Source organism: Mercurialis annua, linkage group LG3 (genome assembly GCF_937616625.2).
Source record: "Mercurialis annua linkage group LG3, ddMerAnnu1.2, whole genome shotgun sequence".
In the NCBI taxonomy this organism is placed as follows: Eukaryota; Viridiplantae; Streptophyta; class Magnoliopsida; order Malpighiales; family Euphorbiaceae; genus Mercurialis; species Mercurialis annua.
Window position 1 is genome coordinate 4,371,155 of NC_065572.1, and position 27,880 is coordinate 4,399,034.

At 34.8% G+C, this 27,880-nt stretch overlaps 1 protein-coding gene across 1 annotated transcript; it reads right to left on the bottom strand.

The window, feature by feature from the left end:
* Nucleotides 1-719: 719 nt before the first annotated feature.
* Nucleotides 720-27,462, bottom strand: LOC126674123 (protein ILITYHIA). Its single transcript, XM_050368504.2, has 60 exons — nucleotides 27,135-27,462; nucleotides 25,562-25,938; nucleotides 25,345-25,473; nucleotides 24,832-25,213; nucleotides 24,561-24,707; nucleotides 24,223-24,407; nucleotides 23,994-24,120; nucleotides 23,830-23,903; nucleotides 23,672-23,748; nucleotides 23,549-23,585; nucleotides 23,291-23,457; nucleotides 22,659-22,842; nucleotides 20,535-20,612; nucleotides 20,035-20,154; nucleotides 19,868-19,927; nucleotides 18,959-19,084; nucleotides 18,727-18,823; nucleotides 18,464-18,633; nucleotides 17,618-17,920; nucleotides 17,418-17,534; nucleotides 17,214-17,315; nucleotides 16,975-17,124; nucleotides 15,433-15,597; nucleotides 15,129-15,305; nucleotides 14,580-14,702; nucleotides 14,365-14,445; nucleotides 14,158-14,274; nucleotides 13,888-14,060; nucleotides 13,059-13,136; nucleotides 12,827-12,974; nucleotides 12,218-12,340; nucleotides 12,069-12,125; nucleotides 11,883-11,993; nucleotides 11,598-11,789; nucleotides 11,331-11,504; nucleotides 10,428-10,538; nucleotides 10,277-10,346; nucleotides 10,106-10,184; nucleotides 9,674-9,776; nucleotides 9,411-9,581; nucleotides 9,163-9,285; nucleotides 8,968-9,081; nucleotides 8,503-8,609; nucleotides 8,365-8,416; nucleotides 8,174-8,280; nucleotides 8,012-8,071; nucleotides 7,811-7,925; nucleotides 7,508-7,618; nucleotides 7,298-7,435; nucleotides 7,104-7,226; nucleotides 6,941-7,012; nucleotides 6,322-6,434; nucleotides 4,864-5,022; nucleotides 4,537-4,633; nucleotides 4,275-4,457; nucleotides 3,385-3,579; nucleotides 3,115-3,294; nucleotides 2,883-3,015; nucleotides 2,628-2,706; nucleotides 720-1,144 (listed from the first exon to the last, which is right to left on the bottom strand). The coding sequence occupies exons 1-60, from the start codon at nucleotides 27,241-27,243 to the stop codon at nucleotides 1,102-1,104; spliced, it is 7,875 nt and encodes a 2,624-aa protein (XP_050224461.1). The 5' UTR covers nucleotides 27,244-27,462; the 3' UTR covers nucleotides 720-1,101.
* Between the last annotated feature and the right edge of the window lie 418 nt (nucleotides 27,463-27,880).

Below are 27,880 nucleotides of genomic sequence, written 5' to 3' on the forward strand. Positions count from 1 at the left end.
CATTATCAGGTTTGAATACTCTTCAACTGAATTCAATACTTTAACTTGCTTGAAGTAAAGAACTATTTGTAAATACAAGCACAGTCATCTCTCCTTAGGATGTAACTGAGCCGAACCAGCTCACGAGCCAGCGAGAATTAACTCAAAACAAATACTCCCTCTATCCCATTTTGTTTGTCCACTTTCTATTTTCAAACATATTAAGAAAATATTAAATACTAACAATTCTTCCTTTTTACCCTTTTTTGGTTTTTGAGTTAATTTAGAATTATTATATTGGAAAAAGAAAAATAGTCAATACAAATTAGAATATTAAAATATTCAGCTTGATAACTTTGCAAGCCTAATTGAGCTTTGTTAAATTACTTTTTACCCTTCATAATTATACTTCTTTATAATTTATCAGAAAAAAAATTATACTTATTTATAATTGTACCTTTATTTTAATGTTAAAATTTAATTTCTAAACATTTATACAAATAAACAAGTCAAGTAGAACTCAAATCTCAATTATCCTGTTGACTTAGAAATTGAGTTTCTAAAATAAAACACAATCAAGTTTGTATTAAAGCTTTAAATTTTAGACTGGCGTCAAACTCAGTAATGAAAATCAGTTCACCATTGCATCTCAAAAGAATTTAGCATGCACTGATCAAATAATAAAGCAGTGCGATTCTGATCACCACTTTATTCCAAAACTAGCACTGCAAATAAACATCTGATAGAAATGGCTACATTTCGAGTATTTAATACTATTTTGCCATGGAACAAAATTGTCACCTTGGTAACACTGAACATAAATTACAGAAAAAGGGGTCTTTTTAACAGTTAGCCTTTCCTATTTCAACTGATAATTGCAATAATTATACAAAAATAAGAACCGACATGTGCCATTTTCTATTATATGACTCTACTTGAAAGCTAAATAAGACCCAAGTGAGAAAATTTGGGTATCAAAATCCTGTATCTTGCTACAATGTGTATATAACTCAAATCCCTATAGACACAAGATGCCGCTAAATGAACTTCATCATGATGGTATGAGCTGTTTACTTACGTTCCAGAACAATTTCAAAAAGTAGAATGACCACCAACAATCTTTCAGCCACTTTTCAAGTCATCTCCGCTATCGTCGCTATCATCACTGCATGTCCAAGACAAATAATCGTCATAAATACCAAATTTAGAAACATTTGACAATGAACAATAAATCTAATTAAATAAAAAGAATATATGGGTGTGTAGACAAAATTGAAATTTATCATGCTGTCAGGCAGTTTTTATTTCATTTCTGAGACGACTCTTCTGTGGAATATGAAGTTTACTGAGTTACGAGATAACAGTGCTATGAGATATCCAAGCATATTCTACCAGAAAAGAAAGTATGGCAAACATAACAAATTTTTAACTACTGTTTGGATAAAGAACAGCTCCGGCAGTCTTGTTTGATAAGTATGAGATCAACATTTGATTGTTGGATTGAGAACTCCAGCACTCGATCAATTTAGTACATCTCAAAAATAGAAGTCATGCATTTTACACTTACTCGGTCTTTCTACCATTTATGCTTGTGCATTGTCGTTAGCTCTATTGATTATCGGACTTCAACAAATTAGAGCCGTTTCGGCTTCTTTGGAAAGCAAACAAAGTACACACTTGGAGCACTTTTCCCCATTTTGTCAAAGGGGAAAATTCAAATCGTGAAATTGTTTTGGTATCTCTTGGAGAAATGTGTGTAGTTACCTAACCAATGCAATATGATCCTAAAAAATGCAATCAGAACAGAGATTACACAATCCATATCTATAGGCATGCATGGCATCAATACAAAATTCAAGGAAGTGAAAGCAGTAGGTAGGTCAATCAATGAATCAATCTGCTCGCAAGCTATTCAGAACTCGACTCAAAGAACAATTCTTTCGAGTTTGTTATTCAAACTAAACTAACCAAACTTAATCTTAGTTTAGAAGCTGTTTTCATAAACGAGTGAAACTTAAAGCTTAGCGATCCTTGACTTGGTTGAACTTGCAATCTTAGTCAAATTTGTTGTCCGTGAGCTGCCTTGTTTAAGGACTCCTAAATTGAGTCATTTATCCATTATGAATGAAATATTATTTATTTAAATTTAATATCTTTAAATATTTTAAGTGTATCTACAGTTGATATTGAGTTTATGTCAAGTTGATCTTGAGTTTTACTTATTTATTCGCATTATCAATTATATCCAAAATCAGCTGAGTTAAATACAAGTCTGTTAATAAACTTGAACTTAATAGCAAGCAAATTAGGAGCCAAACTCGATCCCAACTCCAGCTCATATTAAGGTTGTTATATTCAAACTCAAACCAGACTTTAGTTTAATTTTTATTGAGTTCAATCTTACTCTCGAGGTTGCTAAAAAAAGTGAGTCAGGTCTAAACATTTAAGCATTCGATTCAATAACACCCCTAGCAACAGGTAGCATAAGACCATCAGTTAGTAGAATCTAAATCTGCACACAAGTATATGACACAAAGAAAATATTAAAAAAAAAAGCAACAATTTCATGACCAGAAAAAGATATATCTAGGATAGCCGGATTTCTCAGCACTTAATCCAAAACAAAAGTAAATGTTCGATTATATTACCTATGCTCATTGTACTTGGAAAGTCTCCTTGCATCCAGCCCAGTGATAAACTTCTGAGAAGCTTGAACATTTTCTGTACCTGAAAAGAATTATGGATATGACCACTCTTTATTTTTACCAATACTCAATGGAGAAAAATGAAAAGGAAAACGAGACCAGGTTAAAGATATATAGAGCATCTGTGAATGTTATATTTAGGCCAATGGAAAGGTCGAGTAGCTAATAAAATGACAAATAAAAATGGAATCGACATACCCTTTGTCAGCTGGAAGGCGTGCAGGGCACATCTTTCAGCTGCTAGCCTCACTGGAGTGCTACTGTCTTTCAAACATTCAGCAAGTACAGGGCCAATAAGTGAAATATTGGCTATAATGAATGGTGGACTTGCCTGCAAAAACATTTGTCATTGTTCGAGTGCCCAGGAATTCACAGCTGTAAGTAGAGCATTAAACAAATTAATAGTTGCGCTAAAGAAGTCTATACATACTTTTGCGACCATTTTCAAAGCAGACAATCCCCTTCTCCTGACTTCACTAGACTCGTCACGCAAAGCTGAGACTATTGATGAAAGGATATCCACATGAGCAGATGTTTTTGAAGGATCACTTTGAACTTCATGAAGAAGAAGCCTTCCTAGTGCCTTGGTTGAGGCTTCTCGGAGAGGGAACTAAATTGCAGAAGCAATTGTGATTTCAAAAATCAGTAGATACACGAGCATTCAAATTTTTTTAGTCAGAAATTTTAACAGCATAAATACCTTCTCGTCTTTCAAGCCATCTTTAAGGCAATTCACAATAGATGGGAACTCAGAAGAAGTCATAACAGAGGTAGGACTATGCCTGAGCAATGAAGAGATAGTAAGTACTGAACCATGCCTAGAAACCCAGCTTGCAGAAGAAGCTGCATTCGCGAGTTGCTGAAGCAGGTCAATGAGCTGGGCAGCTTCCATGTACTGTATTTTCATCATATAAGACAAGAGAAACAGAAATCAGAAGAAATAGAAAGTAGAGAAGGCTTTGAGAAAATAATAGATCACTACATCATGATTAGAGAGATTGTATGGCTGGAAAACCCACTACTACAACTGGATATATTGCTCAGTCATTTCTGCTGCAAACTTGAGCCATACTAAAATTTAGCCACATTCCAATTTTGCGACTTAAACGGGTCCATTACTCCAGATGAATTGAACAACCCCCTTTAGGGTCTTTTAGGTATCAATGCCATTTTAGGATTTTTGCAGTACAGCTGATCTGTTCAAATTGCTTGTGGATTGAAACTGATAATCATTTTTAATGTTGATCTTTCCTTTGGCATCATTCCACACATTAAAGACAATATTAGATCCAACACTGTAGGTGAGTCACATAAACAACTTAGAATTCTTCAATATCAGATCCAACACTGTAGGTGAGTTACATAAACAACTTAGAATACTTAGGGTTGGGGACCAGCAGATGAATAATGGGCTTCTATCACTCTTTTCATTTAATTAGATAAGGCCTTACATCACATTGTGAGCCAGGCTAACCAGTCCAAAAGAACTTTCGTGGGCCTCAATAAGTTCTCGTTACTACTACTCATACATTCCCAACGAGAAACCCATAGTTTATGAAAAACAAGGAGAACTTGAATATTCCAACAGACCTGTGATGTGATACCCAAAATGCTAGCAGATGAAAGCCGAACTTGGTCGTCGTCGTGATGGATTAAATCATTCAGTTGAGCGATTAAACGAATTTTGACAGTGAGGCTCACACTTTTCCCAGCATACTTTAGGACGCCTTTTAAAGCCATTAGAATTGCTTCCCTTACACCAGCATCTGACACCTAAAACAGTATGTAATAGCAATGTAAAGATCATGAAAAGATCAATGTGCTGTTAAAAAAGTAAGACGAGCCAGTCTACCTGCAGACTGGAAAGGAGGTCAGTAACTAGAGGATCTACCCTAGTACTGAGTGCACTAAGCTTTCCAAGTGCAAGGGCAGCACTTGTACGAACCGTCCTGCATGGACATAACATCTCATAAGCAATATGGTATATATAACAAGCAAAATTGAAAAGAAACATATGTGGAAAACAATGTTCAAATAACTTCCACACCTATCTTACAGAACAACACAAAAAGAGGAAAAATAAATAAAAAGCTACCATCTGTTTAAAATACATCCAGACCAGTGTATACTGGAAAGCTCTATAGCTAGAATAATACGAAATTTACATTCCTCCACATACCTTGTATTATCTTGTAGACACTTGATAAATGTTGTTTGAAGTTGGGGAAGAAAAGGTTTTAGAGCCATTCCCCCCTTTCTTATTATGATGATTAAGGTAGATAATATGGCACTCTTCACCTGCCAAGGAAACCGATCGCCTATAATCCTGATAAGAGGCCTGAAAGTGAAGAACAAGTTATATTCCATCAGACATCAGTATTTGTCAGGTAAAACTGTAAAAGCTTTAAGGAAATTTTTGGCCAAGAAGACATTTAACTAAAATAACGAATGGAGAATGTCTATACAACAGTCTATTATAACTGCAGTGCCGTGGTTAATGGTCTTGATCATAAATTAAACCTACATGGAATTTTCAGGGTTCATTTTCTTTCATAGACCATTATTGCCTTTCGGTCATATGCCGACATGCCTTCAGAAAATGGTGCTTAATTACAAACTACTTGTTTTATTTTAAGATTGATCTCAAGAACAGAATGCTCAAACACATTTGGATGTGCATTTGACAAATAAAATGCAAAAGAGATCAATAGTAAACTGACTTTAGGTTTCCAAGTCAAAGCCACAAAGATTAGCAACAAATTGCAAGCTACTCCATAAAAAAAGAGTTAATTTTATGCAATATGATTACTTAAGTACTTGTGATTTAGATTCATTATCAAAACACAAACATAAAACGAATGAATTGCCACAAATAAGACTAAAGCTAAGAAATCAGGTCCAAGCCTATGAAGCACCGATACGGGTACGGGTACGGGTACGAACACTGGTACGGGTACGGGGAACGGCATTTTAGAAAAAAATAGGATACGGGTACGGCGGGGACACGGCAATTTTTTTATTTTTTTTAAAATATATATTTAGTCATATATAAGCTTTCAAGATGCAAAAACAATGAATCTTATGTTATAAGATGCATAATTAATATGTAAATTAGTTGAAAATTAAAAGGAGGTTAGCTGCTTTCTTTTTTTACATCAGGGGTTTTCTTCTTTGAAAGCAGGTTACTGCTTCTGTTTAGATATAGGGGCTGCTGTGTTTTTTTTTAAATTAAAAATAGGGTTTAGTTTCACTTACTATCTAATTGTATTTGGGTTTGGGCCCATTTAGTTAAATTTCTTATTAAAAAACTCATACTAAAAAAAGACTTAAAATTAGCTAAATATCACTAGAAGTGTCCCCCCGAAGTGTCCCCGAAGTGTCCCCCTCTTTGACCAGTCAAAGGTACGGGGACACGCCACGTGGCGTGTCGGGTACGTATCCCCGGCGTGTCCCCGGCGTGTCCCCGTGTCCCCGAAGTGTCCCCCTAAATACGGCACTCCGGAGGAGTGTCGGTGCTTCATATCCAAGCCAATCTAGTTCTTCTATCTTAGTTGATATTTAACTAATCCAACTTTCAAAGCATAAACATTAAGTCGTAGATTATGTTTTGCAAAAGATTATAATACATAGTATGTACCCTGTTATCGGGATGACAAAATCTTTCAGTGCTTGTTCACTAGTGACTTCAATAAGCTCACCAAGGCCAAGTGCTGCCTGCTCTCTTAGATCAGCAGAGCCACTAATCAAGCCCTGAAATGCCAAAAAGAAAAAAAGTCAGTCTAATTTCAATGACTTAAAAATGAAACAATAAATGAAACACAACAAAGTAATACAATGACTTAAAAATGAAACAATAAATGGAACACAGCAAAATAATACTAGGAAAGGATTATCAAGTCAACAGAGCTCACTCTCTAGTAAAAGTAAATAGTCATACATGAACCAAATGCTAATTCCACTCATGTCTCAAATATATTGAGAATATAGAACATGGTGGCGGAGAGTTTAATAATGAAATCACAACGTCCAAACAAAAAAAAGTACAGTACAGTCATTCAACAGCAAAAGGAACAGAAAGATAATTGAACTATAAAGATATGCAACCCTTAGTCTTGGAGTTGATACTGAAAAGGAAAAATGAAAAAAAATCAACAAGCTTAAGAACCAACATATAAAAATAAGAATGGATTTTAAACAGAAGAAAAAGCCACTACTTGAAAAAATCCTAACAATAATAATAAGATTTAGAGACATACTTGAAGAAATATTGGAAGCAGTGGCTGAAGAGCCTTTGGGAGACAGAATCCAGGAATGAGAACTAATCCTCCCTGCAAATAATTAAATGTGGATCCTAATTAAATCAGCAGTCACAGATTAGTAAAAAGTGGATCACTTTTGAGCAGAATAAAAGCCACCAACCTTCTTTTTCCTACGTTCTTTATCTCTGGATGTAGACACAGCATCACGGACCAGTTTTATATATGAAGGAAGTACCTCCTTTGGAACCGAGCCAACCACCCTTGATAAGGCTTCCCAAGCAACCTGTTAAATATAATATTTAATATGATCCATAGAATGATAGAAGACCATCTTAAAACACGTATAATAAATACCGCCACAGTTGCAGAATCTGTGTCGCTAAGCAAGACAATCAGTGTAGATATCATGTTTGGAGCTTCATCAACCAAATACAACTTGCTGTTTTTGAAGAAGTATCCTATTAGATAAGATGAACACCTTCTAACCGAAGCCTGTGACCATAAAGGGAAAAAGTCAGAAAGAGAGAGAGGCATTAAAAATCATGTATAATTTGCATGACATACCATACTATCTCCAACGCCTTTAAGCAGCTCTGATATCAAATATTCAACACCTTCCTCATCTATGACCAAGACCACTGTTTCTGCAGCCTCCTTTGCCAGAGATTGAACATCCTGCAAATTCAAAACATTAAGCAACTTAATGCAATAAGTAGCGATTAGGATGATCTCTAATTCTCTATAAAAAAAACGGAGTGAAGTATCAAACCTAATTAAAATCTTAAGTTCCCATAAAACAAGATCTTGATTGAGAACAAAATATTTAGAATATGATAAGTAAGAAAGTTTATAAAACTTCACGCATACCTTCTCCTCGCCACCCATTGCTGAAAGCAAAGCAGGGAGCACAGTACCGAGATGAACATTAAGTCCAGGCCCTGCAACCTCTGCCAATGCCCCTAGAGCATGTGCATTAAAAGCGCTGCATATGTGATAGTTTAATAGATGCACAATTACTAGAATAAATAGATGGAAAAAGTTTATAGAAAATCTAGTAGTGACACATACGATAGAGGAAGATGGACTAGCTTGGGCAAAATATGAGGCAAGACAGCTGCAGTTCTGACACTGAATTTGATGAAGGAAAAAGTAGATAATACGGTTAAGTATAAGATAACATAATTAAAAGGAATAACAGACTAACAGTAGATAACTCGTGAAGATTTATACCTTAGGATTTGTTTGAGGCCGTCAAGAGCAGTATCAGAAGTTTTATCATCTTCCAGAGCATGCAGCAATGTGGGAACGATTTCATCAATTGCTTGCATTCCAGCACTCTGAATCATATGACAGCTTAATTTTTTTTCATCTTGCAAAAAAATTGCAAACAGATAATGAAACAAAAGAATCGGAAACGGCACCTTGTACAGTGTGCTGAATGCTATGCCTGCAGACTCGCGGACCTCAGGCATGCTGTTTCAACAAATTAAAATATTAAAAAATTAAAAAATCAAAAAAATTCGTGCAAAAAAATAGATAACGAGAATCAGTAATATTACCTATCACATAGGGCAGTCCTAATTGTTGGGATAAGCTCGTCCATGAAATTTAACAACTGGCTCCTCCCAGCACTTGCCATTACTTCACTCAGACCAATGCATACACCCTGTCACTAGTAAATATTAGCAACATATTTACTTATATAGCAGTGTATTCCAAACAAAAAAGCCCTCGGTTATTTTACAATTACGGACAAACATAAATCCACCCAAAACAGGGGAAGGTGATGGTTAACATCTTCTGAGGCTACCTGTCTGTCGCCCCAAAAAATTATAGGAATCATCGTAAATACTTGACCTCGTGGTCATACAATACAACATATGCCAAATGGAAAATTCAAGGGGAAGTAACAGTAGAACAAAACAAATAACTGCAAGCAAACATTGCTCAGAAAATCGTAGCAAAATAAGTAAAACTGCGAGGGATAGAGTATAAAAATTATAGCTGCACAATGGAGACATTACCTGTCTTCTGCTGGGATCATGACTCTTTAGCCCCTTGGATAAGATTGGGACAATTGAAGGAAGTACTCTTTCACCAAGCTTCCGCACTAGTTCACCCAATGCTCGTCCAGCAACCTACAGTAGAACCGGATTTCTTATTTGAAGTTCATGAACAGTAAAGGAGAAAAGTAAGAGCAGGCGGATGGAAGCACAAACCTGTCGCCTTTCGGATGAAGATGATGCAAGGGAAGCTATCAAAGTATTCATCAAAACTGGCATAATTTCTTTGAGAGTCTTTGGAGTATTTGCCACAATAGTTTTCCATACATGCAAGGCAGCCTAAGAAGAATTGATGGGAAAATTTCAATCTACACGTCATTGTCAAGTACCATACAAACGTACAAAATGCATATATTTGAAGTCATCTAAAATTTAAAAAATTAAACAAATAAACTGGTCACTACCTGACGTACGGATAGGCTCACATCAGTCCTAACCATGTATAGTGCAGCAAGCACTTCATTACGTTTATCTCTTCCTAAAACCTCAATTATAGCACGTCCATGCGCTTCAGTACTAGAACCTTCATCATCACTGCCACCCTCAAGCAAAGCCTTTCCAGAAGTTCCAGCAACCTAGATACAGAAATGCAGCAGTGAACAACCTGAAAATTGCATACTTCGAAATATTTACAGAGAATAACTTGAATGTCTCAAGTAGAAGAAACCTTAAACAAGAGATCTCCTAACAATTCCACGGAACTTTGTCGTATGCGCCAACTATCATTAAAGATACCATCTTCCACAGCAGGAAGGAGAAGAGGCAAAGATCTGTGAATGAAAAGTCAATAAATCAGAGAAAAGCAGAACTCATCTGGAAATTACACTATTGGGAAGAAGTCCAATGCTTAGGACAGCTAGATTTTTCACGTTATGAAATTGCCCATCAAGCAAATGGAATGAAGGAATATAAAATATTATAGTTAAAATTTGACTAGTTTTCACATCATTTGAAAGAGAAAGGCAATGTTGTTGGATCCTATAGTTCAAATGTGAATTCCTTCCATCAATGAGTGATATGTCAATGTCACAGATCTTAGACCTAAATTTTGGCCTTCGACCAGGTAAAAGAAAAAAAAAGAATGGAAAGGGTGCATTACGTTGTTGCATAGTGCTCAACAAGGACATGTCCAGCACCTAACGCTGCCTCGCGCACAGATTCATTTTCATCGGCAAGACCTAAAATAAGAATCCCATAGAGTATGTACAAATTAATTTTATAATTAGTTTAAGCACAAAGATCCATAAGAAGTAAGAGGTGAGTAACTTACCATCTAAGATAGCAGGCAGCACCTGCTGCAAATAGTTCTGGAACTGAACGCCTAAAGACCTTGGTAAAAACTGCACAAATAAAAGGGAAATGAATGTTCCTGTAAACAAAATCTGCAGCAAAACACATTTGACAAGTACAATTATCTTCACCTTGAAAAGTGTTAGGTAGCCGTCTCGTACAGATGCTTTTTGATGAGAACAGTTCCGGATAAGATCAGGAAGTACATGCTCAAAGTATGCTATTCCTAATGCAGCCAAAACCTGGAGGACAGACACAGAAAACAACCCACAAAGTACAGCTAATAAGAAATATTTTCTAGCTAAAGCCACTGCACAATCCTAACAATATCAATATCAAAATGCATATAAAATCTAGAGGCACAGGTTCACCCTACAATTCTAATATCATAAGTTGCAATTAGGACTTCATCAAATACCTCATGTAATACAATTACTTATTTACATAACCAAATAAAAAAAATAGGCCTAATGTCTTAAAAAACCCCGACCTTTTAGCCACTTTTCAATCATACCCTGACGTTGCAAATTTGTCAATTTTACCCTATTTTGCATTTTTGTGTTTCAATTGTACCCTGAAAAATTAAATTAACGTCTTTTGCGTTTGGAAATTTGTTTAAAACATTCTACATGTCTCGCATATATTAATTGTATATTTTTAAAATTTATTTAAATTTAGTTAAATTAATTAAGAATTTAAATTAGTGTTAATTTGATTATGGTTTTTAATTAGTTTTTAAAAATAAAGGACTTATTAGTACTTTTTTGAATAAAAAAAAATTTAATTTCATGTTTAGACTTAATTAATTGAATGATTTCATCATTTAAGTAAAAAAATTAACAAAAATTAAAATATTGGGGTACAATTGAAAACGGAAAATTCAAAAGTGGGTAAAATTGACAAATTTTCAACGTCAGGGTAGAATTGAAAAAAAGTTTAAAGGTGAGGGGTTTTTGAGTGATTAGGCCAAAAAATATGATTTATCCTATAGAAGAAAAGGCAAAACCAAAAGTTAGCATCTGATCAAGCCTAACCTCACTCAGTCCTTGAGCCGCTCCAGAGCGTTCAACGTTACTAGTATCAGATTTTAGTGTATCAAACAGCCATGGGACAAGATCTGGGAAGTGCTCTTCACCCAATCCTCTTATAAGTGAGCCAATAGCCCTTGCAGCAACAGAGCGAACTTCCGGAATTGGATCCACAAGAACCTATTTTCATTGCATAAACACCATGGCGAATAATATGTTATACAAGAAAAAAGGTAAATACCACTATCAGCATGTGCAACTACAGTGAGATACCTTCTTAACTTCAGGAAGAAGTAAACCAATGTATGGAATCATATCCTTCGGCTCTGTAACCAAAGAACACATATTTCCAACAATTTGTGCAGCTTTCTTTTTAGTTTCAGCGCTTCGCTCCCTTAGCCCTCTATGAACTATTGGTACCAGTAACGCAAGTGAAGGGGCATCAATTGAATTGATAAAAGTTGTCTGCAGAAAAGATTAGCATTTAACAAATCAGGGTTTTATCAAAAAAAAATCTTATAAGATATAATGTTCTTTTAGTTTCTTTTAGCAGCAGACCTGGAGGAGAATGTCCAGACAATACTTGGTATAGTCATTGGGGTCTGTAAGAGCCAGAAGAAGTGTAGGGACAAGAGATGATATCTCAGGATTCTTTATAACACTTCCAACCTAGGAACAGAACTAACTAGTATTAGTGACCACATTAAAAAAATTAGGATAAATGAAACAGAAGACGAATAAAACCTGCTGAAGTGCTGTTTGACCTGCCGACTGGACTTTGGGATGTGTATCGGTTAATACCTATGATTATACCACAAAATTTTAGAGTTAACAGAATCCTTTTTTATTTTGAGATAACTAACTATCAAACACATGTTCAGATTTAGATAAACCTCTGTAAGTTTTGGCACAATTGTGGGGAGGCACTGTGACAATTGTCGAGGAGCACAGTAAGCCATAGCACCAAGAAGCTGTACACTGCTTTGCTTTGTCCTCCAGGCTTTATCCTCAAGTCCCTAAATATACATGCAATTGTACAACATAGCAGTTGATTTAACACTCTGGTAATCATTTAAGTTTTCCATAGCAGGGTAAGGTAATGACTAATAAGTTAAAGAGCAAAATGAACACAAGTAAAGCTACTAGTAATTACTACTACAAAACTATATCAAAGGTATACCAATGTAATTCTTCAGCATGTGAAGATACAGAAGAAGTGTACTTGATGTTACTGTCATGTATCATTATCATTTGAGATCAAAATTTCTAAGTTTAAACAGTTCCAGCTAATAAATTTGATAAGGTTGGTCTTTCCATGAGGGAAAACGTCAGTATATCTTCAACTTTGTGCAAGGTTCCCAAACTGAATACTATTAACCCTCGTTATAACAAGTGTAACAACTCTATATTCATGATTTCATCAGGTCATATGATTTCTAAGTACCAGGTGGTACATTTCTCATCATAATCACATGCCACATGAAAGCATTATCAATGATCACCTTTAAAAGTGATGGAAGAACGAGCTTAACACCCTGAGCACTAAGTTGAGACATCATAGCACGAGCAGCGCATTCAGAAGCCTCACGGACAGCAACTACTTGATCAGAGAAAGACACCAATAGTAGTGGTAGCATTAGAATCACATACCTGGAAGAGAGAGAGAAAGAGAAAGAAATCAGCTGTAAAACAAACAGAGATAACTATTTTGCCACAGTTAGCTCCAATACATACGGTTCGAACAATTTTCCAAGCTTTTCACAGAGGCACTCAAAAGCCAAAAGAGCTCCTTCACGAGATTTTGCAGAACTCCTACAGTTTTAAATAAATGTAAACTTATCAACTGTCATAGCCCATAGATATAAACTAATAATGACAATATTAGTAATACTCATGAATTGTAGCATGTGATTTGAAAATAAACCTGAAAAGGACCATAAGACTTATTAATTATATAACACATAAGTTTTTGGAAAAGGGGCTGCAGCAGGAAAAATCATAAACAAGACGATGAATGCCATTGGGCCAGTACCACAGTGTGCATGAGGTCTGAGATTAATACAGAACCTATAACATTACTTCAAAATAGTTTCATAATTTAAACTCCAAAAAAACTTTTCTCTGAAACGTTTCAAATCCATTTCCATAATTTATCAAAATGAAGAACTCATTTCTAAACTGGAAATGTTTTTCAATTTGAAAAGGAAAGAACAAAGAAACCGAAAAGGAAAGAAAGAAGATCACTACATCAAAGTCCCATATATGGAATTTTTACACTTGTTACTATGAAAATCATAACACATTGTTTCTCTTTGTATTTAAAAACTTAATTTATTGTTTACTATCTTAAAATCAATAATCAAAATATACCCCTATTATTCTAAATATCAGTTGAGTATATACAGTGATATTTATACTGATCATTGTTACAAATAAATAAAAACACGATTCTTAATATTTTATTTGTACTCAAATTCCCATATCTGCTCCATGTTTCAGCATTCCATAACAGCACTTCCCTTTAAGAGTTCATGATGTTAAAAATGGAAGAGCACACACATACCTGTCTGCGAGGCCATCTCTTAATGCTGCAACAATGCCATAATTCTTTAAGCTAGATATTCCGAATCCCTTGACCATTCCCGCCAGTCCAAAAGCTGCTCCTCGGCGTTCACCATATTTATCACTCTTCATCAATTGATCCAACACCTTAGAAACAAGAGAAGCTGCATCATCCTGACACAAGAAGACATTGCATTACAATACAAATTTTTAAGTTTATCCAGGTATACAATTATAAAGTCTTTAAGTTTGAGAAAAAAATTGTGCATACTTGCTTTGATTGCATTAACGGAGATAGGCACGCTGATACCGCTCGTTGAACAGCTTCTGATGGAGTGTTCAACACTTCCATCAACTTCTCTATCACAGAGTGGACTTTAGGATCATCCTGCAACACAATTTACATCTCCAAGCTATAATAAGACGATTGTGTCAGACATAACCTCAAGAAGAATAATGATATTACAGAATTTAAAACCTTTGCCAAATGTTTTGCCAAAGCTCCTGTAAAAATTACAACACCCTCACGAACCAAATCATATTTTTCCTCATCCGAAGCCTACATAAGGGAGAGATGCAACACAGCATAAGAGATCATTACACAGTTGCTTTGAAAGGCCGAGAATTAATTAAAAAAAAGAAATACCAAAAAGAACTACACACAAGCATTTATAACTCAAAATAAAATACAACCTTTTTGTTCAAGTAATTCTCAAAAATAGGAAATAGCAAAGAAACATTTTCTTTCCCATGCTTATCAATGATCACTATGCCAGCATTGATCATTCGTCCTCGAACATCTGCATTAGGATCAGCCTACAACAACAAAAGCAATCAAAAGAGTTGGACCATTTATCAAAATTTCTTACAAAAATAGAACCGTCCAAGGTAAAAGGCTAATCATACTATCATGATCATAATATTTAACTAAAAGAACACATCATCATCTAAAATCCAGATTCATAAAATCTTGTTTTGGTTTTGAGGAACAGCGCATTGGCGCTGGACCATGTCCTGCATCAACAATAAATTGCAACTGCAAGCATAAAAAGTTTCAGAGGGTGTTGCTGTACTTACTGCAACAGCGCAGCTAATGGAACATATGGATTAAGAATGCATAATAAAGAGCTATGCGCATCAATTTGTAAATTTTACAGACAAAGCTATGAGACCAGTCCACAATATTTAGTAAAACTGGGCAAGTTTTAAGTTCATTCAGAGAAAAAAAAAGTAAATCTTTACCAGTGCTCGTGATATGAGGAAAGTCATAACAACAGGGAGGTCTTTTGTTCTGAGAATATCGGCAGCACAATGTAAAGCTAATGCAATTCCTTGTCTGCCTATCCACCCAGCATCAACATTGTTCTCATCAGAAGTAGCATCACGAATATACAAGGAAAATAATGTAGAAAGCGATTCCTGAGATAATTTAAATTTCAATTCAATAACTCGTTCAAAACAACCATATGACTATCTCATTCATTTGCAGGAATCACAACCAGCAAAAAACAAAGGGAGCTGAAACAAGTAATTTGTTCAAAATAACCTGTATAGAATCTGGGTTTTCATCTAATGCAGCAGCCAACGCCTCAGCAGCAGCTATACGAACATTATAATTTATATGAGCAAGCGCTTTAAATAATCCAGAATAATCAGTCCCAAATTCATGTCCATAACGATCCCAAATATCCTCCGCAGCTTCAGCAATTGACTGTAAAAAGAAATGGAACATGGGCCAGATAATTAGAAAATTACTAAAGTAATAAAACCAAAATGTTCAAGAGCAATGTGATTGAAGAGCACTGGAAACACCTGCTTCTAGTACCAGCCTTTCTTTCTATTAGTATTAAAAGCATATAAACAAGTGAATAATAAAACGTAATTGATTGCGAAGAAAACAAAAACAAAACAAAACCAGTAAGTGCCTTGAATGAAAGAAACTTCACTAAGAAACTAACTTCAGATCAAATAGGCAAATGGCTGTCAATACACAATATCTAACGATCAGCAAGCCAGCAGATTAATTTTGCATAAAACCTAATTAATAATTAAATATTATTTCGACAGAACCTTAGAAGTGAAAAGAAAGAAGTTAAAAATCAAACCAATGGGAAAATAGCTGACAGCAGAAGGCAGAAGTGGCTAAATGCCTATTAATTATATAAGTGATTTTAAATAGAATTTCAAATTAATCAGTGGTTTATTTGAAACAGTTGATAATTAACTTTTTATTTTCGTAGGCAGTGCGTTGTCTATTCCATGTCTGATCATCGAGTTTAGTTTTTTAATTTTCCCAAATTTCTTACAAATGTAAGAGTTTCATATTCGATCTAATGAGATTTGATGAATTCAACAAAAAAAAATCAGGGTTTATGATAATGAAGCCTGTATCTAGTCAGTGAATGACCTTTCTTTCCTTGAGAAATTTAAAGAGGGTAACAGATCTAAAAGTTCCTTTGAGGTTGGTGACAAAATTTTCAGGAGAGCATTTCTTCAATCCATAATATGATAGTTAATGTGAAAGAACAAAAATATGATAAGTTTGAATAAAAATCTTTGCATAATTGCATGGAAAGAACTGCTTAGGATAGCATGCTCTGTATATCTGTGCTTGCTTGGACTTCTCTTCGACTACAATAACAAAAGAATTACGAGTCTAAGGGAACAAGAAACTATCAGTCATTTCTATCATTAAGTTGCTTATGAGTGACTACTTTTGCTATTATTGGAATTTGTTCATACTTCTAAGCATGTAAAAGTGATGCTGCAAAGAAAGAATTGCATCGCTGGCGCAAGCAGAAGGACACGGCCATATATTTCCAAGTTCTATTGAAGTTAAAGACGATAATTTGTTCCAAATGGGAATGTACTCTAGTCTCTAAAATAAAAGATATCTTTTATAAAAAATCTGCTTTGGGGTTAAGCACCAGTGAGGCATGTGTTATGTTGCAAGCAAAAGTTCTGTTTGATTTCATTGAGCATTATGTAGCGTATCTGGTATGCAGAGTATGGCCTTTTCATACACATTACATAATATACATGCTTTCTTCAGATATAGAATGTGAGGAATAAAAGTAGCAAGCAAGACCTTTTCTGGATCATGTAGGGCAATCCAAATGCTGGTTGCAATCTCAACATTCCGAGGAAGAGAACGGTTAGAAACAGCTGGAATGCACTTTATAGCATTTAAGCAGGCCATTCTTACATGAACATCTTTCGCATAAACTCCAAATAAAGCCTGTAAAAAAAGAGTTAGCAATTAAAAGAAGTTTAACTGCATTACAATTTACATGAATAACCAATACGAGCAGCATGCAATGAACATACAGAAGCAACATCATCCGGTTTTAGACCAAGACACAATTCATTCAAAGCTGCTCCAACAGATGCTTGATATGCAGGAACAACACCGAGTACATGATAAAGAGCCTGCAATGCAAGAAGTAAACAATGTTAAGCAACAAAATAAATGCATTTAAGTCTAATGATTGCATATTAACATATTCAAACATCAAAAAGAAGAAATATAACTGATAACATTCTAAGCCTTGGAAGGGGCAGCTGGGGATCCATATGCAAATAGAGAATCCGAAGAATATCATCATGAAGTCCAGTCTTCTTAGGAGATAACAGAATACGCTCCATTATCTGGCAATGCATGTCAATTTTGTATTAGTAAGAAAGTTACATCACTGATCAAACAGTCTTGCACCCCCCGAAAAAGGACTTACCGGAAAGACAAAAGTGAAAGAATCTACAGGAAGAGGTCCAGATTTACATGAGATAGATAGTCCAGTAATTATTCTTTCAAAAAGGCCCAAAGATGGTCTTTCATTGGCTTCTCCATCAGCTACTGCTGGAATTAGATTCAGTAGAATGCTGACTTCCTCTGTTGCAATAAGGCGTAATGCAGTGGCAATGTCAAGGGCCCAATTACAAAGCGGTGAAGCTGTACATTGGGCAAGCTTCACAAAGGTTTCGTAGGCCACATCACTTACTATAGGTGACCGGAGAAGAGGATCAACAAATTTTACCTGATGTAAAACCCAGGAAATAGAACAAAATGATCAGGGGGAAAAGGAGACGAGAAACAACATATAAAAGGAAGTAAGGAGATTAACTTGTATAAAAAGAATAAGAGTGTATAAAAGTTTATCTTGTAGATCATGCATCTATTCAAGTATTAGAAAGCATGCCCATGTAATGACAAAAAATTTGAATAATCCATCAGAAAGTACAAATCAATAAAGAGCATCCCCTAACAAGACAGTTGGTGCAAGTCGAATGATAATAATATTCCCATGTACTGCTTATAGCTAGATCGACGTAAAACTATCTTGGAGCTTAGAAACCAAGGAAACTCATTTATCTGGGGCATCTGCTGCAGCTATTATGGTATTCATTTTTATAACATGATGTCAGCATTGATTTTTCACACATAGACAAACATGCTGAGAATAAATACAATTTTGAAACTGACTTTGCCAACCTATATTTGTTTTAGACGAGGATCTGTTGTGCATATAGAATTTATAGAAAAATGAGGAAAAGCTGGTCGAAGGAGTCAAGACACAGACCAGAGAAGGCAATTGACTGTGTGCAAATACAGGATTAGAGATAGCCATTTCTCCAAGTGCTCTGAGCATTAAAGACAAATTGTTCTGCACACTCTGAACTTTCTCACGTATTGATGCCTCCTCTTTCAGCAATAGTTCACGTGCCTCTTCTTTTCCCGTCTTTCCTTTCTCTATAGAGGTAAAGGTAACAGAGCTAAAATATATTAATGAAAAAACAATTGTACATGGGCAATCAACCAAAATTTGAAATGCAAATAACCTACCAGCTTTCTTTGTTAACTTCCCAGCATCTTTTTTCCCCACACCAGCTTCTCTACCAGTTGGTTCTCTCTTGACAGAATGATTAGAGCTAATATGATCCTGGGATCAGCAAGATGATTTGGACAACGCAAATATTTCAAAAACACAGGAAAAGGAGAGCCACGAGATAAAATAAGAATTGAGGGGAAAAACAAATAGAGTGATAATTCACAACGGAAGACAATTAATAATCACCATGTCATCTTGGTCCTCATACATACGGAAACGGCCTTTGGCCTGTCTTGTGTTTTTAGTAGCAACAGACTCTGCAACATAAACACCTTGCTCAGTGGAAATCATTCCTTCAGAAGTACGGAAAATCTGGAGGAAACAAAGAAAAGGAAATAATCAAGCAGCAAACTCAGGTGCTTCAGATGCCTGGTAAAGATGAACATGAAGATGAGCAGAATCGATGCATGGAAAAAACACACCAGTAACTATAAGCGACATATTAAATCTCTAAAATTGAAATGTGAACAAGAAAATGAAGAAATTAAACAGAACATAGAAGGATTACTAAAATCTCCAATAGAGGACATGTCTTGAACACAATCCCCATCACCTCATACCAGTAAGTATTTGGCAGAATATTCAAACAGCTAGATTCAGTAATAGCATCAAGAAAACAGATTCAGTAAAAGCATTAAACAAATAGATTCAGTAACAGCATCGAGTATTCGACAGAATATTCCAACAAAGCAACTAAGTACAAAAGTTATGTTCCTAAACCTAATCATAACATGAAATCAACGCCTCACATTTGCGACTCAAGGATTACTTCTCCATTTACATTTAGAAGTCAGATGCAATTGTATCCTACACCTCAACTTCTCCCGAGTAGCAAAGCCATGTAGCAGGCTATAATACTACTCGGTTGGAAAGTCTTGTCATGCAGAAATAAAAGAGAAGGCGCGACCCAAAAATTAACAAATCTCCCAATCTATGATGCTATGAAACAAGAGAGTGTAACATATAGTAAAAGCTATGAAGCTACAGTCTGCATCCAACAACTAAGAGTAACTCTTAAATAAATCAATCAAAAGTAAACTGCTTTTTCATTTAAGGAATCAAGGACACAAAGTAAATAGAATATAAATACTTTACCTGAATTTCGTTTTCCGAAAGCATATCATGTAAATAACGGTCTTCAAAATTTGTTAAGTGCTGACGATAAGAAAAAGAAAGTTTTTGTCAAGTATCAATGTGGGAAAGGGGGACGTCATCCATAACTCAGTATTTTCCATTTGAAGCATTATATAATGAAGCAAAACCTGTTCAAACTCCAAATAGGTATCTCGGGGCGTAATTGACATCAAAGTATATAGAGAATTAATAGCCGCTTCTTGTTCAGAGACATTCAAACTCATCAACCCCATCGGCCCTAGTAGACCCTATAAAGATTAACTAGAAAGTGTTAGTAGCTGATCAGAAGTAAAGCTGTATCCTACTGGATCCAGATAGCAATGCTGTGAAAGAAATACAAAACTTTCATCATTCAAATTAAATTGGAAGATTCACCTTACAGCAAGTGATAACAACGACTCAACTTTACATATCTTTTTATTATACATAGCAAATAGGTTTTAGAGAAAAACTTCAATTTTCTGATCTCCATTTAAATTTGAAGTACAGTGGGGATAATTGATACACATGCATTCCGTTAGCATGATCGACTTATACCATGCAAGAAAAGCATGTGAACAGTAGATGAAGTCTCCTCCACAGTTGCATAGCATTAAAAATTAAAAGTAAGATGAGATTTAAAATGCACCTTGCATAAAACCGCAACATCTGCAGAAATAATGCCAAAGACATCCAATCCAAGTGTTTGCAAACATTTGCGGACTCTCTGCAAATGAAAAATGATTGTTATCTATCAAACATATATATTGCAAAAAGATCACATTATTTGCTAAAGGGTGACTGCTTTTTCACCAGAAAACTACACCAATTCCCTACTTTATCGGTCCAACAGTTGATTATTGTATACGCTAGGCCCATTTCATCAAAATAGGATAACCTGGTATTGCTTTTAAAACAAGAAAACTAATCATTAATTTTACTTCTCTAACCATATTCATCAAATTAATTAGAGGTAATTACTTTCAATGCCCTGAAGTTTGATATATATAATACACTAGTTAGACCCTCACATTTAAAAAATATACTTGAACATCTCTCAATGAAAATATACTTAGACCCTCATGCTAATTAGTTTTTAATACTTCTAGAATGAAAATTATTGTCAACACCTTTGGTTTTATATATTATACTCATCGAATCTTGATATTTTTTAAAAAAAACATATGTTTATCAAAATAAAAATTGAAAATAATGTGTATTTATTAATCATCTATTTTATTTTCTAAAATTCTGTCTTATTTGTTTCTTTTTTTTTCATTTATTTGTTATTAAAATCTATAACTTTTCATCTTCTAATATTATACTAAACTTTTTTCTCATTTGTCTATTTTTCCTATAAAAATATGTAAACATATAAATGTCAGCAATGTGCACTTATCACTATTTAAATTTATTTTATATTGGAAAATAAATCACAAATTATTACCAAAAAGTATAATTAAATAAGAAAAAAAGATATGAGAATTATATTTCTCTACTATTTATATGTTTTCTAATGATATCACATTTAACTGTGTTAAAAAACATAGATGGTGGTAAAGTATATAATATGTCAAATAAAAGGATCGATAAGCATAATATGTCAAACATCAGGGAGAACACAATAATTTATTTTAGCTAAAGTTATTTTAGTAAGTATAAAATTACAAAATTGAGGGATGTTTTAGTATATTTATAAATGTCGGGGTCTAACAAGCGTAATATATCAAACCTCATGAAGTTGGAAATTATTACCTCAATTAATTTGTATGAAAACGTAACTTGAATAAAAATGAACCTTACTATGGTCCCCATAATAAAATATTACCCTGTAAAAGCATAAAAACAATTCCCAAAAATGCACAAAGAGAATTCACACATTCTTAGGCATTAGTGAACTATCAGAAAACTACTTCATGCGCAGCATACTTTAATGGGATCAACAGGTAAGATTTAAAGAGTAGATTACCAAGAGCCTGTAAGAACAACTCTTACAGCCTCCTTATTTTGGTTCTTTCTCAAGTTTGTTATCCTAACCGTCTCCTCTGCTCTACCGGGAGCCTGGCCCCTTCTATACGAGTGTTATTCCGTGAAACAACTCGAATTTTAAAGCATTCACTTGCTTTAACTACTTATGCTATGGATGATATAGGGAGTGAGACCTTTAAACCACTGCTACAACAGCCTCTTATATTTCAACTCCTTCCTTCAATATTTTTAAGAGGCAAATGACTCCATGTCTTATTTTAATAGTTACATATTAACTTTTCAAGACTTGTGGTAGAGACATGAACAATGCTCAATACAAGTTAAAAGAGTAACTGAATTGGATTAACAAGAAAAAATAATAGAGAGTGGAATAAAAATGTATTGTTTTAACATGTGCAATTTTCAAGACAATTTAAAGCAGACAATTATAAGTATTTATATGAAAATAAAGAGTATAATGGAGCATTGTTAGGCATTGTTACTTAATTGTAACCAGGAAGACCCAAGAGCTCAACAGCTATATTCAAATGTGATGGCTGAAGAACAAGCACTATCTAACCAGAAGTCTTCAGTAATTTCACCAAACTCCTTTGCCTAACACCAATACAACCATAAAGATGTATAATATAACAGGTTCAGCTTCTTAGTTCACTTTGACCTTCAGGAATCAGCATAATCTTACATATAATAGCTCTAACAGACAAGGTTGCATATCTGATATAACTTATATACACACTTTATGAAGGAAAAAAGAAAGGAAACTGTGAGCGAAAATGACATCTACCTTCCAAACTGCATCTTTCTTTGCAGTGCCAACAACGCATGGATGATGCGAGCATAATAAAATTTGCATGGATATACTTGGAGAGTTAGCACAAGTCGCAGATGATATCACTACGAGAGCCTTCACTAATACCTCGACGGATGGAATAAAAGGAATTTGAGTGTCGATTGAAGAATCTGTGTCCCTACATAGATGTAATGTCAGATTCTATCACTAAAGACTAGGTAGACAATATGATGTAATATCACAAGAACAAAAATTTAAGCAGCAAAATTTGAACAATTGACAGTTAGAAGAGTCTGAAAAGGGGGGTCACTCAAATTAGGTAGCACGGAACCTTCATATAATCAACGTTTTCCGTTTCGGGAACGTGTTGGACACTTGACGTTCCGGACACAAAACTTCATTTTTACATAGGATGCTTTAAAATAACACAGTTTCACTGTACCTGTGTCCGTGTTTGTACTGCCTAGCTCAAAAGTGTTCAGTCTAATCTTGTGTTCACAAATACCACCGGACGTACAGATCACTGCTTGGTTTAAATCACTATGCAGCATTCTTAATATTTAATTAACTATAACTAGCTAGACTAAACAAAGAGAGGAGACGAGATTTATCAGTTTAAAACTGACCTTGATTTCAATAAAGCAACTCTGTCTCCAACTACAGAAAGAAAATTTGTAAACTCTGTTACAAGCGCTTCAGATAATTGTGGAACGGAACAAACTATTTTCCTGGCAGCATTATGTGCCATTTTCCGAATGTCCCAACTTGGATGGCATAGTAAGAAGACTACTAACTGCAGCCAATTTAGCACCAGTTATAACATAATCATATCAGGAAAAAAAAAAGCGAAAAGGCATAGAATGCTTGCTAGTTGTGCATGGTACCTGTAACAGTAATTTGACGGGAAAAGCTTCCAACACTCTGCACATCATATGAAAGGGACACTCAATTTTTTAACAGTGAGATATGATTTACGACAGAAAATGATATACAATAAACAAAACTACCTGCGTGAATGTTCAACAAAGAGCACCTCCAGAAGATCAACACATGCTGCACAGTCCTCGGCTGACAACTTCGAAACCTGTACAATTACCAGATTTAGCTACATTGATAGACATAATTAATGAAAATATTGAGCAGCAAATAGTGAGCAGTTAGGTACCATAGAAATTTGGACAAGTGAAGGCTCATTTTGAGATATCAGAGACCAGATTTTTTCCTTTGCCAGAGTCTCCTCTAAGAAACAAAAAGGACAAAAAAAGGCAATTCAAAAAGTGCATATCGCAAACTAGAACAATTATTAGTAGTAAGAGTAGCTTGAGCAACCTGCTTTGATGTCAGCAGAAGCAATCTTCCCAACAATAAGTAAAGCATACACACCATCCAAACGCTGAACTGCTTTCGTAAAACCAGTTTTAACAAGTTGAATGAGAGGCCCAAGCAAAGAGGATATCTGCGACCATAATTAAGATCCACCAAATTGACAAAGCGTCGGCTTAGACTATTTTTAACTACAAAAAGCTCAGAGAAGTAAATTTTGCACGACGCAAATTACCTGTAAAACAGCATCATCATTTTTGCATATGACCCGTAGACATCGAAGATGACCCCTTCTTAAAACCTCCTTCTCTTTGAGACCAGAAGCAATAAAAGAGACAAGATCTGGCTGAACTGCATCAGCAGATCTTGCTGCCCAAGATGCAATAGCAAACAAAATTGCAAGCTTGACCTCTTCGTTTCCTGAAAAATGCAACAGTTAACACAATTTGAGCCAAGAACGACTCAATGCAATGAAAACCGGGAGTGGATGTGAAAAGAAGGCACAGCCGCACCGCTACCAAACATAGTAATTAAAGTCAACAGCAATGGAAAAAGTGATCAGCAATACATTACCCTCATTCTTGTAGCAAGACAAGAGAAACCCACATATTGTAACTGAAAGCTTGCTTAAATATTTCCCATCAGGAGCATATGACAACTCTTGAATGACATTGAACATGCCAGTTCTTTGGTAAGGAAATTGAAGTCTTCCTTCTGAGCCTGAATACATAAAGTTGAGAAAATACAAGCTCAGTCAAGATTAAAAAATTACAATACAACATCTGGAACTGTGTTAAATAGTATTCTATATAACTAAGAAAAGCTTCATAGACCAAACCAGTACCTCCAATTACAGATTTAGCAGCATTGAACATTGATTCCATAGCATCTGGATTACTTGACTTTTGGCTCAAACATCTCACTATGGCCAATGCCGCAAGTCTTCTACTTTCATCTGTGTGACGAGCCTGAGATAATACTACGGAAAGAAGTTCATTGGCATATTTGCTTAAATCAAGGTCAACTAATTTTAAAAGAACTCCAACTGATTCGAACACAATCTCAGGGTTGCGCTTTAGCATTTTTACTGCAGAAGGAATGACAACACTCTGAAAATCTTCATGTGATAAATGGATAAATAGTGGATGGAAAGATTCACTAAGGATTGCTGCAGGCATTTCTTTGGCATTTAAAACCGACTTAACATATGTGTCTAAAAAAATTTGCTGCAAAAAAAAAAATGGAGTCAAATATTTAGCAAAAAAAAACTAAGACACGAGGAATTAAACATAAAACTACCATTGGAAAGATACTTAAAAATATAGGTCTAAAAGTTGAAAAATGGAAGGCTAATAACCTTGTATTGTCCAAAAGAAGAAGATGCAACTGAAAACTCCAGTAATAGCGACATCAATTCAGGACTATCTTTGTAGGGAATTCGTGACTCCTTTAATTCCTCAATGTAGACTCTATATATGTCCGGCGACTGGGGAAGAAAAACATTAATATGATCGATAAATTGGACTACAAAAATAACTTAAATTTATTGATTGTAAGCAAGTAGGTAAAGCAACCTGTGAAAATAACTGAAAAAACAATTTCTTGCAAGCTCTTCGCTCACGAAAAGATCTATGAATAACTAAAGTAAGAGTAGATGCTTGTGCTGCAGCAACTCTGCATACTGCATTCTTTGAAACTGCAGCAAACTGACTCTTGCTTAACAAAAGACATGACCACTTGAGAAGTCTATAGCAACCAACATAAGATTGAACCTTGCACTGCTTTTCCATGCCCTGAACAAGGGCTGCAGCAAAACTTTTCATGAATAAGGTTTCACCTAAAGCTTTTACAATCAAGTCGTCAACAGCTTTCCTCGATCTACGGTCCTCATATATACATAGCGTCGTAAAAATTATATCTACCAACAATGCAGAAGTCTCAGGAGTCATCTCTGCCAAAGTGCAACATTGCAAATGTTAGACAACAAGACTATGTACACTGTACAGTATGTGATCTGGAAAATACTATAGCTTTGCCTTCAATAACAACTCAGACACATAAATAGTATGTTTATAGGAGTGCCGACTTTAGAATGCAAACTTAATAAAATACAATATCAATTAACATAATGAGGTCAGAAGAACTCCATCCTACAATATATTAATAAATACTCCCTCCGTCAACAAAAGATAGGCTTGTTTCGTTTACAAATATTAAGAAAATTAGTTTATTTAGTTAGAATAATACTAACTCCCTATAATACCCTTATTAAATAATTAATGCACTCTTCTTCTCAATGTATTTTTATTAATAAATAATTCAAAATCACTTATAAAGCATATATAAAATTATTTTTAATATTGGAACTAGCAAAAAGCATTCATTATTGTTGTTATCAAAGCCATTATCAATTTAATTTAGTTGACTAAAGCTAATTTAATTAAAGGTATTTTAGATATTTATCTAGTCAACTACTTTTTAAAATGGAAACAGGCCTATAATTTGGGACGCCTAAAATAGAAACAAGCCTATCTTTTGTGGACGGAGGGAGTATCATTTTCCACGTTCTTTTTAGTTTCATTTTTCAGTTTAATGCAGATATAGGGAGTTTTTAGGTATACTGCCTGAAAAAGATAACATTCATTCATTTTTAAAAAAAAAAAGATAAATGTTCGCTAAAATTCAATTCATTCAGCTTCATAAATGAATGAAAAAGGAAAACAATCCATAATTATATCAACAACAAAGCTATATCCTGACAGAACTACACAATTTCTGCAAGAATTCAATTTATTTATGTGTTGAATGTTCTATACTTATTCATTAAGATGATTTTTCGACTAAGGCGATATATGGCTATCTCGCCTTGAGTGCACCTGATGCTTTTAATTACCTTGGACAAAACTACACAATTTCTGCAACAATTCACTTCAACGCTTAGACATGATAATTTACTTTCAGACAGGCCACATTTTCGTCAGTCTCCATAATAAATTCAATTACATTATTCTCAACAGCACATATTACACAAACATAAGAAACTATTGCATATCTTAACATTACAATTATCAAATGAGTTCAATGTGTAGCTTAGCTCATAAATTCACAAACAGATAATTAAATAAATGCTAGTGTATTAAAAGTTACCTGAAATGCTACTGAGAATCGAAGGTATATCATCTCGGAAAATCCGGACTCGTATTTTGGTGGACTGAGTAGAGACGGAAGCGGCAACGGAAATGAGAGAGTCCGCCATTGTTTTGAAGATCCGAAAATAAGGATCCGAGTAACTTCAACGGGTCTTCAAGCTCCTCTGTCAATTGAAGTGTGAGGCATGTAGTAAGCAATGATGAAGAAGACTGCAATAATAGTGTAACGGAATTGTTGGTATGATTAGGGTTTTAGATTAGCTGTTCACTGAACTGAGAGTTTATGTGTAGAGAATGTTTACGGAATTAGACCCGGAGAAGAACATTGAACTTCTTGTTTGTTTGATGTATGTTTTGAGCTTTTGGGCTTTGGATATGGCCCGTATAAATCTGTTTCAAGTGTAAATGGGCCTGATCTAATGGGCCAATTAATGAACTAGGACAAGAATGGTCTAGTTCAAGCTATTTGGGAGGTTGGCTAGCTTTCTGTGAATGTTATGAAATTGGGCTTACAACTGTTTTATATGCCTTCGTAGGTTTTCTATGAGAAAATTACAAAACAAATTCTAAACAAGGTAGACTTTTAAAAAAATATTCTCTCTCTAAAATCTTTACAATCACTATATTTTTATATTTTCTACCCCCCTCAATAAAAAATTAGCATATGTTGCGTTAGTGTCAATCAGATGCATTAGTGCGTCCAACGCGCTAGCACTAAATCACCGAATTAATGCATCAATATGT